General features: G+C 45.3%; 1 protein-coding gene across 1 annotated transcript in view; it reads left to right on the top strand.

Moving 5' to 3' along the window:
• Nucleotides 1-1394: 1394 nt before the first annotated feature.
• The window catches only part of LOC140417918 (uncharacterized), a 73153-nt gene continuing 62387 nt past the window's right edge, over nt 1395-12160 (top strand). Inside the window, 4 exon segments of the mRNA XM_072501350.1 lie at nt 1395-2357; nt 3595-4632; nt 6738-6935; nt 8625-8748. Coding sequence (XP_072357451.1) covers nt 3907-4632; nt 6738-6935; nt 8625-8748 — 1048 coding nt within the window. The 5' untranslated portion in view covers nt 1395-2357; nt 3595-3906.

Consider the following 12160-nt stretch of genomic DNA (forward strand, 5'->3'; position numbering starts at 1 on the left):
GAGGATGGATGAAGTCTTGAATTTCTCTCCACAGGTTGTGCAGCTGAATGGCTTCTTCTCAGCGTGAACTCGCTGGTGTAACCGAAGGGCAGATGACTGAGTGAATCCCCTCTCACATATTAAACAGTTGAACGGCCTTTCCCCAGTGTGAACGCGTCGATGGATTTCCAGCCGGGATGAAGAATTGAATCCTTTATCGCAGTCCTCACATTTCCACGGTTTCTCCATGGTGTCAGTTTCCTTGTCTCTCTCCAGGTTGGACAATCAGTTGAAGCTTTGCCCACACACAGAAACGAGTAGTTTCTTCCCTCTGCGAATGTTGTGATGTTTTTTGCAGGCTGTTTAACTGTTTGACGCTCTTTGCACAGTCAGTGTACTGAAACACTGTGTGTCTTGACTCTTCTCCAGTCACACTGATGTTTGAAATGGTATCGCACAGTCAAACATTTCTCCTTCCAAATTCAAAGACTGATAGTATTGTGCTGAACGGAGTAACCCTGTCAGATCATGCTGTGATGTTCAGTCTGAGCTTCCTGTTGTAAATCCACATATTTTACTGCCCTGGAAAAGGAGTTCACAAAAGTGTAAAAAGAGGATAGAAATTTAGTTCTATTTTCCATGAAACATTTTTCCTCAATTGTGCCTGCAAAGCAGTAAATCATCAAATCACACACTCCCTGTGCTGGAATGCAAACCGCAGGGCGACTAACCATCCTATATTTTAGAGGATTGTTCAAAATCTGAATCCAATATCCCAGGCTGCATGGAGCCTTAATGTTGTTTATCCTGGAAATGGGACCTTTCAGTTTGCATAGAACCATGTTCCCAAATGATTCTGTGTTCTGACAGCTCTGGCAGACACCACCCACCGCTCACATTGACTCCCAGGGCAGGATGTGCCTTAATTTTCACCATAAGAGTTGGTCAGCCTGCCCAACCTATCACAGTTCCTTTCCTTACTTTACCCACTCCCTCCGCTCTGGCTGAGTTCTCAAATCCCCCTGGTAGTGAGGAGAAAATAAATCAATCAATCATTTTTCTCTTCTGGTCACTGGGACCTTGAAACCCGCCCACTCTTTGTTATTTCACCAAGATGGCCACACGTGAAGCAAACAAATGCCCCTGAAGCTGCAAACTCGGGACCTGAGGGTTCTTACTGGGTGGTCTTGGGGGCCTCCAGCGGTTTTCTCCCCGCCCACCTGTCAGGGTTTCCTTCCTTCCCAGAAATCAGAGTCCTCATTGATTTGAGTGCAAAGTGTAAGCTCTTATTTCTTGTGCCCCTCCATCCTCTGATGTGAACCATCCTCCAGTGTCTGAAGCAGGATGGTGCCCGTTAACCTGGGCCTGTTCCCGGGAGGGAGGGAGAAGCCCCGCAGCTGCAAACCAGGGAGCTGACAATGATGGTGAAGGGTTTGCTCCAGCTCACAATGCCCGGGGACTGATTGACGGCGGTTTCGGAACAGGAAGAGGGGCGGATCTGGAGGACCGAACAAGAGCGGCTGGTCCTCCAACCAATCAGAGAGAATGGGAGGCGGAGCAGAGCCTGAGGCTTTCTCTGAGCATGCGCCCGGCCGCATACTGCTCTTAACCGGGCCTGTCTCGGGGAAAAGTCCGAGCAGCGTTCGCCGGTTCAAATGCCGTATCTCAGCTTCGCATTCGTGGCTTGGGGCCTACACGGGGTGCTTATGAAGCCTCCCAACCCACCCGCTAGCTCCTTCCCTTACTCCTGATCGACCCGGTGGTATCTCACCGGTTGAGAATTTCTACACAACCGCCTCAAGCATTTACACTGCGCATGCCCCAGCTCACAATGACGGATATCCGGGCTCTACCCCGCCCCTCCTCCACTCCGATTGGTTGGAGGACCAGCAGATCCCGCTCGGTCCTCCAGACGCGCACCGCTCTTCCTATTGGTCTAGAGCGGCCGTCAATCACCCCCGGGCATTGTGAGGTGGAGCATGCGCAGTGCCGATGCTGGACTCGGCCCAGAGGTCTCAGTGAAATCCGGTGTAGGCCTCAAATCCCAGCAAGAAGTTTCCGGGCCCGGGTTTGCATGGAGAGGCGGGGCCGCTGCGGTCTGCTCCCGGTGACAGGCCTGAGTTACCGGCCGCCGTCTTTATAGAGGCTGCAAACCCGCAGGGGGCAAAACATCAGAGAGAGAGTTTGTTGTGAAACCAATGGGATTTTGTAAAACAGGAGGTCAGGGTTACAGTCAACAACAACAACTTCTATTTATATAACACCTTTAACATCAGAAATCATCCCAGTCAACTTCACAGGAACATTATAAAACAAAGTGAGACGCCCAGACACAAAAGGAGATATTAGGGCAGGTGACCAAAAACTTGGTCAAAGAGGTGAGTTTTAAAGAGAGTCTTAAAGGACAAAGGTGAGGTGGAGGCGGGGAATTCAGTCTTGGAAATGGAAAATATGGCCTCCAGTCGTGGAGTAAATAAAATTGACAATGTGTGTATAATAAATCACTTACAATGGCAAAATGACAAGATTGCAATTGTTTCCGGTTGAAAATCTGTGCACTCGTAACAATGCACAAGACATCAGAATTTGAGCAACACTGGTATCTTGGAGGGGTGTGGGCTACACGAGATTGCAGTGATAGGGTGGGACGAGGTTATGGAGGGATTTGGAAACATGGGCGAGAAGTTTAAAATCAAGACAGTCCTTGACCGGCAGCCAGACATAAGTGGCAGAATTTTGGATGGCCTCAAGGTAGGAGGGTAGAATGTGGGAGGCCAGCCAGGAGTGTATTGGAACAGAGAAACCACCTTCAAGATTGTTCATTAGCGGGGTGGCATGGTGACGCAGTGGTTAGCACTGCTGCCTCACGGCGCCCAGGACCTGGGTTTGATCTCGGCCCCGGGTCACTGTGTGGAGTTTGCACATTCTCCCTGTGTCTCACCCCCACAACCCAAAAATGTGCAGGTAGATGGATTAGCTATGCTAAATTGCCTCTTAATTGGAAAAAAAGAATTGGGTACTCTTAAATGTATTTTAAAAAACAATTGCTCATTAAATCACACAAGTTTTGGACAAAAGGTCTGTTATTCTGTATCAAAAACAGAAAACGCTGTACCATCTCAGCAGGTCTAGCAATATCTGTGGAGAGGGAATGAAGCTAACATTTCGCGTCTGGATGGCTCTTTGTCAAATTTTTGATAGAGAGCCATCCAGACTCGAAACATTAGCTCTGTTCTTTCTCCATAGATGCTGCAGAGCCTGCTGAGATGGTCCAGCATTTTTTGTTTTTGTTTCAGATTCCAACATCTGCAGTAATTTGCTTTCATCTTACTATTGTTCTGTATGGTTGTTTCAGATTAATGCTTATTTACAGGAGTCATGAATGAAGTGAATTAGCAAATATTGTTACCTCTAGTTATATAAATTTGTTAAAAGGATACAGAAAGAATTACCCAACACTTTATTAGGATTTCAGACCAGGGAGGAGTGTGTGGGAAGACAATTTACAACTTTGGGAGAACAGGAGAGAAAAGAATGTTCCAGATAAACTAGAATTGCCCATTCTGAATTTCTATCCTGGACTGTAGTGATGACTTCTGCAAATTCCTTTTACAGGATATTGGAAGGAGAAAATTTGGAAACTCGTGACTTGAACCAAACATTACATCAAGATTTTACAGTCACTTGATTCATCAGGACCTGAATATCATCAGCCCTTGAATGTGGAAGGAGAAATGTTTGTCTGTTGGAAAAGATTGCAAGCATCAATGTGACTGGAAAAGCACCGAAACACACAGACACCCAAGTGAGTGTGTTCCAGTGAACTGACTGGAAAAAGCTTTAACCAGTTACAGCCTGAATAAGACATTGCATCATTCACAGTGGGGAGGAACTGTTCTGTATGTGGATAAGGCTTCAGCTTATCAAATGCAGAAACCATGGGAATGTGGGGACTGTGGCCAGGCATTCACTTCCCCCTCCAAGCTAGAAACTCATTGGCGCACTCACACTGGGGAGAGACCATTCACCTGCTCTACGTGTGGGAAGGGATTCACTCAGTCATACAGCCTAGCATTACACCAGCGAGGTCACACCGGGGAGAGGCCATTCACATGCTCCACCTGTGGGAAGAAGTTCATTAATTCATCCAATCTTTTGAGACATCAGCACACTCACAGTGAAGAAAAACCATTCATTTGCTCCTATTGCGGAAAGAGCTTCAGCCTTTCAACTATCCTCATCTCACACCAGCGAGTTCACACCGGGGAGAGGCCATTCACCTGCTCCGTGTGTGGGAAGGGATTCACTGAGTCAGCCAACCTAGCATTGCACAAACGAGTTCACACTGGGGAGAGGCCATTCATCTGCCCCGTGTGTGGGAAGGGATTCATTAATTCATCCAACCTAGTGTCACACCAGCGAGTTCATACCGGGGAGAAACCATTCAGCTGCACCTCCTGTGGAAAGACTTTCAGGCATTCAGGCAACCTCAGTGTACACCTGCGGGTTCACACTGGGGAGAGGCCATTCACCTGCTCCCAGTGTGGGAAGGGATTCACTTGTTCATCTCACCTGGTGAGACACCAGCGAATTCACAAGCGATTGCAGGGAGTGGATTCTGCTGTTACTGCTGCTCTTAATCACATCCAAGGCTGAACAACATTCATTCTGACAGTTTTGGTTAGTTTCTTCTGATGTTAGATGTTATATATGTGGATTGATATTGTTGTTCTGTTGCATGGTCCCTTTAACAGTTGAGTCACATGATAGTCCGTGATGTCATCGGCTACTTCACGGGCTTAGAGTCAGTCCAGACCAAACCTTAGTACATCTAACAACCATCAAATAAGTTGATAATGTTCAACCCTTGTGCTTCTGCATTTCCATTCTTCTATCCTGAAAGTACGATACACAACAGGATCAATTAAACTGGCGACGAGGAACGGATTAGAAAAAAATCTTTCTTGAAGTGAAAAGGAAATCCAAGATTGTCGATGTTGAGGCAAATGAACAGTGGGTCAGCGATCACACCTGGCATCGGAACCGCTCAGGTTTTTTTGCACAAATTCCAAGGGAAAGCCCATTCCAAATTTAATCCACCACTCTGGAGAGTTCAGGCTGAAGAGCCTGCCACGTTCTGTAGAGTAAAAGATATGGAGGTAGAGGGGGCAAATAGGAAAAAATAAATTGGGTACGTTAGCTGATATAATTGGCTTATTCACCATATTTAAAATAGACCATTGATATCAGGGAAGTTGCGAGAGGATTCCAATATCGCTGAAAAATGGCGAGAAACTTTGGTGCCATGGACCCATTTGAGGAATACTCAGAATACGTGAAATCGAAAATGGAAATCAAATGCAGAAAGATTCCACTATTGTCCTGGCCAATAAAATTTCTGAACTTGTTCAGGTCCCTGCTTTTCTAGGTACAATTGGATGCAACATTTTTAATTTACTCAGAAGTTGGGTCCAACCTGAGAAACTTGGTGACAAAACGTATCACAAATTGGTTAAAATATTGGAAGACAATTATGGACCAAAGCCATTTATTATCGCGGAGAAGTTTCAATTTCACCGAAGGAATCAGCTAGAGGGAGGGGAAAAACATTGTGCAGTTCGTCACGACCCTCAAGTGCCCCACGGAGCTTTGTGAACTTGGTGACCTGCTTGATGATACCATTATAGATGGCTCAGTTTGTGGGTCAAAATGAGGCCATTCAGAGAAGATTATTGATGGATTGAAATTTAGATTTGAAAACAGCATTAGGTATTGCCATTTCAATGGAACCAACTGCTAAAGAGGCTTCTCAACTCGGAGCAGACACAAAGATCCATAAACTGGTTGAAGCCCAGAAAAGTCTATCCAGCCTTATACTGTCGACTCGGGTTTCCTGGAAATATGTGGCTTTGGGCCATTCAGAGGCTGATTGCTGTAGCAAAGATAGCCAATGCAAAAATTGTGGCAGAATTGGCCGCACATCAAAAGCTTGCTGGGATAAAACCATCTCTCCAGAGGGGAGGCAGTGGCGTAGTGGTATTGTCACTGGACTAGTAGTCCAGAGACCCAGGGTAATGCTCTGGGGACCTGGGTTCAAATCCCACCAGGGCAGTTGGTGAAATTTGAATTGAATAAAAATCTGTAATTAAAAGTCGAAAGGTGACCATGAAACCATTGTCGATTGTCGCAAAAACCAATCTGGTTCACTAATGAAGGAAATCTGCTGCCCTTACCTGGTCTGGCCTGCATGTGACGCCAGACCCACAACAATGTGGTTGACTCTTAAAATGCCCTTAGGGATGGGCAATAAATGCTGGCCCAGCAACGCCCAGATCCTATGAACGATTAAAAATAAAGTTCAAGGAAATATGCAGATCATTTATAAAAGAAGAAACAAACAATTTCAACCAATAAAGTAAGAATGACAACAAAGAAAATACAACACATGGTTCTGATGACCTGAAGTTGAATGTACTATTTGTACAAAGTGAATCACACCGGTTCTGGGTTAATCCAAACTGAATGGACAACCTGTAAAATTGGAGGTTGATACGGGGGCTGCCGTCTCATTAATTCCTGAGACCATCTATGAACAGAAACTGAATCATCTACAACTGAAGCTAACACTGAGGAAATAATGCCCTCTAAATAATGCATCAAGACATAGGTGTTTTTCCAGCTCTTTTTCTTGGCTGGAAAAGATCATATTAAACTGGAGTGCAGTAAATAGCTTAGTTGATTCAAAGTTGGATTTACAGACCATTGTATTTGGGGACATACTGGGATCCATGAAAGTGTTGTTAAAGATCAAGCTAGATAGCCAGCCAAAGTGCATCAAGGCTGGAGCAATACCCTGCACTATACGTCCAAAGGTAGAATCTGAACTAATGAGACTTGATGATACAGGAGTCTTAGAACCCTTTGCTACAAGTGACTGGGCAACCCCTATTGTGCCTGTAATGAAGCAAGATGGAACAATTTGCACCGTTAGAGATTTTAAAACTACCATCAATCTGGTTGTGTGCATAGATCAACACCCGCTACCATTGATTGAGGATTTGTTTGCCGGCCTAGCAGGAGGACACGGGTTCAGCAAGGTCGACCTATCGCAAGCCTACCTGTAAATTAATGTTGCAGCTGAATCTCAGTACCTGCTCACCATTATCTCACATAAAGGCCTTTTCTGTTATAAGAGTTTACCTTTTGAAATAACGTCAGCAACTGCTTTATTTCAATGGTCCATGGACCAGATCCTCTGTGGCTCACAGGGGATACAGTGTTACCTTGATGATATGTTAATTACTGTGACCAATGAATATACACAATTAAGATCATGCCTACGGTTAATTAACTACTGCAAGAAACTCATCCCGAATATAGGAACCCTACTCAAACTGTTACATACTTTATTGAGTGTGAAACAAGCTTGGCAATGGTAACCAGAATGTAAAAAAGCATTCCATCAACTAAAGAAGCACTGTAGAAATCAGAAGTGCTGGTACATTTCAACTCAAAGTTACCATTGCGACTTGCTTGTGATGCTGAGTCGGAAAAGGGAGCACTGAGTATTTTTGATATGAGAAAGTGTTACCAATACCTATATGTCATCACTTTACGCTGTTGACAGATCACAGGCCCTCAGCAGCTATTTTCGGACCTCATAAAGGTATTATTTCAATGGCAGCAAATAGACTCCAACAGTGGTCTTTGATTCTATCTGCACATTCATATGAGATCAAATACCGACAGTCAGAGAGCCGTGCCAATGTTGATGTGTTGTCACGTTTGCCTCTGCCCAATGGTCCAATAACACCCAGTAATGGAAATGTCTTCCATTGTGCGCAGATAGAACCTGTTCCAGTGATTGCAGCTCTAGTCCCAATGACTTACCAGAAATGATCCCGTGATGGGAAGGTACTGGACATGGTGTTAAAGGGGAGGATGAATTAAAGCTGCATATTTCCAGGAAACACGAGTTGACAGTACAACTGGCGGATGCTGTTGTGGGGGATAAGAGTAATAATTCCTCTAAATTTGCAACAAAGAGTATTGGAATAATTGGATAAAGGACACCCAGTTTTAGATCGAATGAAGGAATCGATGCTCAGATAGCGGAAAAAGCTGGACTGTGCCAGTCATGTGCATGGGTAAGGAACAAATCACCAATGCCCCATTGCATCCATGGGAGTGGTCTAAAATGCCTTGGCAACATCTAGACATTGACTTTGCTGGTCCATACAAGGGGCACATGTTCATGGTCGTAGTAGGCACACATTTCAAATGGCCTGAGATGGTCCTTAGGAAATCAACGACTGCAGAACAAACCATTGACAAACTTAATGAGATTTCCGCCAGATTTGGAAAACCCCGACAAATCGTGAGCGACAGCAGTCCACAATTTATTGGTCAGGAGCCGAGGAGAACTTCAAGATGAGTGGTATTCAACGTATAAAATCAGCACCTTACCACCCATCCACGAATGGTTTAGTGAAGGGTTTGTTCAGTCTTTGAAGCATGCACTGAAATCAAAAGTTCATTACATCGCCAATTAAACAATTTCTTGGCGACATATTGCAACAACACAGTTATGACTACTCAGAGTTTCCCAACTTTAGAGAACTACCTTTTATCTATTCTTACCACAGGGGACGACTGACATAGTAGAACACAATCAGCAGTCGCATGTACAGGTAATGAGGAAAGAAGTTAATTCGAGAAGGCGCTTGTTTAAACAAAGAGAGCATGTGTTGGCGCGCAGCTATACCACTGGTGAGAAGTGGGTTCCTGTAACTATTGGCTCAAACTGGTCCAATATCTCATACAGTACAAAGTGGAGATGAGTTAGTGTGGAGATAACATGCAGATCAGCTGTTATCTACACGTGTGGATGTGCCAGTGACATGTATGACAGAACTACCTTAAGTGGAAACAATATCCAAAAAGCCTAATTATGTGACTGTGAGTTTTGGTCACCACTGAAGTAGAGATTGCTGAAGAACCCGGCTACTACTTGTCTCCCTTCTGCAAAAGAGACTGACACCTTCCAGGCTAGAGACATCACAGAAGAACCTAAGAATACATTTAAGGTCAAGAACAGTCAAATCCTTGAAGCCCGCAGGCAACCAGTGCAGAATAGATGCCACCAGATCATCTTTCCTATTGACGAATACTATTGTGTAATAAATGAATGCCTGCCCTTGTATATACAGTTGAGCAATCCTTATCCAAAATGCTTGGGGCCGAGTGTGTATCGGATTTTGGAATATAATGTGTATCTGCGGCGTGTTGGGAACTGCGCATATGCGCTGTATTGGGAACCGCTTCTGCGGCACGTTGAGACCTGCGCATCGCACGGGGATTTGCGGTGTCACGTTGGCTGGCACTCAAAAAAAAAAGTGTGGATTTCAGAATCTCTTCAGTTTTCTGTTAAGGGATGCTCAACCTGTACTTGTAAATGACAATATAAAAATACTAGTTATTCGTTGTGTTGGTCGTTAGAAGTAAACAGGGAGGGATGTTATATATGTGGGTTGATATTGTTGTGCTGTTGCATGGTCCTTTTAAGAGTTGAGTCACGTGATAGTCCGTGACATTATTGGTTACTTAGCGGGCTTAGAATCAGTCCAGACCAAGCCTTTATACATTTTTTTTAAATTTTAAAAATAAATTTAGTGTACCCAATTCATTTTTTTCAATTAAGGGGCAATTTAGCGTGCCAATCCACCTAGCCCGCACATCTTTGGGTTGTGCGGGCGAAACCCACACAAACACAGGGAGAATGTGCAAACTCCACACAGACAGTGACCCAGAGCCAGGATCGAACCTGGGACCCTGGCGCTGTTAGGCAGCAGGGCTAACCCACTGCGCCACCCTGCTGCCCTAGCCTTTATACAGTTAACAACCATCTAATAAACTTCAGTTGATTTATTGTGTTCAACCCACGTGATTCTGCATTTCTATTCTTTTATCTTGCAAGTACAACACAAAACATTAATAATTCCTGGATCTGGGCTGGAGTTTAATATTCTGGATCTATAACTGATAGTGTTGATTTTCGATACGAACTCTATAACTTCAGTGTCTGAAAGGCCCCACTGATGAACATCTCCAATTAGAAAGTGCTGATTATAGACTATAGTTGATTGCTGGGAAGGATGTTCCCCGGGATGTTTATGTGTTGTAACCTGTTTTGATACATGTTGGTAATAAAATACATTTGAAAAAAAAAGAAAGTGCTGATTAATCCTTGCTTACAATTCTGACCGACTTGCACATTACGCACAGTGACCACCTCTATTATCCAGCAGGAATTGGCAGAGAATAGAGAGTCTCCAAATGTTACCCCTCCCGTCTGGTACAGAAATCCCCTCACCACAGGAACGGAGACACGTTCAATCCAAGTAACAGATCGTAGGAAATCACCACCGAATAACCTTATAAAATCTTCAGAGATTTATGGGATAATTATTGAAATATCTGCCTTTCTTCTTCGGGAGAAAGCTTCGGTAGCATCTTGCTGGGTGACAAACACAGGACAGATCTGTTGGATTGGATTGGATTTGTTTATTGTCACGTGTACCGAGGTACAGTGAAAAGTATTTTTCTGCGAGCAGCTCAACAGATCATTAAGTACATGAGAAGAAAAGGGAATAAAAGAAAATACATAATAGGGCAACACAACATATACAATGTAACTACAAATGCACCGGCACCGGATGAAGCATACAGGATGTAGTGTTAAAGAAATCAGTCCATAAGAGGGTCATTTAGGAGTCTGGTGACAGTGGGGAAGAAGCTGTTTTTGAGTCTGTTCGTGCATGTTCTCAGACTTCTGTATCTCCTGCCCGATGGAAGAAGTTGGAAGAGTGAGTAAGCCGGGTGGGAGGGATCTTTGATTATACTGCCCGCTTTCCCCAGGCAGCGGGAGGTGTAGATGGAGTCAGTGGATGGGAGGCAGGTTCGTGTGATTGGCCATGCTAAATTGCCCTTAGTGTCCAAAATCCCGTACCAGCCTCCCTGAACAGGCGCCGGAATGTGGCGACTAGGGGCTTTTCACAGTAACGTCATTTGAAGCCTACTTGTGACAATAAGCGATTTTCATTTTCATTCATTTCAAAATTGCCCTTAGTGTTGGGTGGGGTTACTGGGTTATGGGGATAGGGTGGAGGTGTGGGCTTCGGTAGGGTGCTCTTTCCAAGAGCCGGTGCAGACTCGACGGGCCGAATAGCCTCCTGCACTGTACATTCTATGATTCTATGACATACTCCCACTCGTGGTTGGATAGGTGGCAATGGGCCTGCCCACAATGCGCCACCGTCCTCCAGGAATATGACCCTCACCCATCAGAAGGGCATTAGTGCACAGGTGCCACAAGCCCCACCGTTGGAGGTTGCAGTGCAGATCCGAGATGAAGCGCAGGCGCAGTGGGGTCTAGTGCGGCTCCCAGGCCACAAGTTGGGGGAGGGGGTGATTTAGACAGCGGTTAGAGGGAAGGAGCTCATTACATACTGAGGGAGCTTCGACACCTTAAAAAACTACCTCTTGCCTCATTAAGAGGTAGCTCGCAAACCCCGAATGAGAACTTACATTTCCTGCTTCTGCTGGTCCAGGGTGAATGTTCCCTCATAACAGATCCCCAGGTTGACAGCCACCATCTTATTTCTACGAGGGGGGGGGGGGTGCGCATGTGTGGCCATCTCGGGGACGTAACAGAGAGGGCGGGGCTTCGGGATCCCAGTGACCAGGAGAGAAAATGATTGATTGATTCATTCATTTTATTCTCCCTCTGCACACATCACACATCGACTGAAGAACTCAATCCAGTCAGGACTGGAGAGAGGGTGAAAAATGGGTGTGGAGGTGGAGGAGATGTTGTCATGGGTTTCAGAAGAGGGAGCATGTGGGGCAGGGATTTACAGCATCGCGACAAGTAGAAAATAAGGGCGGCACGGTAACACAGTGGTTAGCACAGTTACTTCACAGCTCCAGGGTCCCAGGTTCGATTCCCGGCTTGGGTCACTGTGTGGAGCGTACACGTTCTCCCCTTGCGTGTGTGGGTTTCCTCCGGGTGCTCCGGTTTCCTCCCACAGTCCAAAGATGTGCAGGTTAGGTGGGATTGACCATGATAAATTGTCCTTAGTGTCCAAAAAGGTTGGGTGGGGTTACTGGGTTACAGAGAGGG

Source organism: Scyliorhinus torazame, chromosome 5 (assembly GCF_047496885.1).
Source record: "Scyliorhinus torazame isolate Kashiwa2021f chromosome 5, sScyTor2.1, whole genome shotgun sequence".
Classification (NCBI taxonomy): domain Eukaryota; kingdom Metazoa; phylum Chordata; class Chondrichthyes; order Carcharhiniformes; family Scyliorhinidae; genus Scyliorhinus; species Scyliorhinus torazame.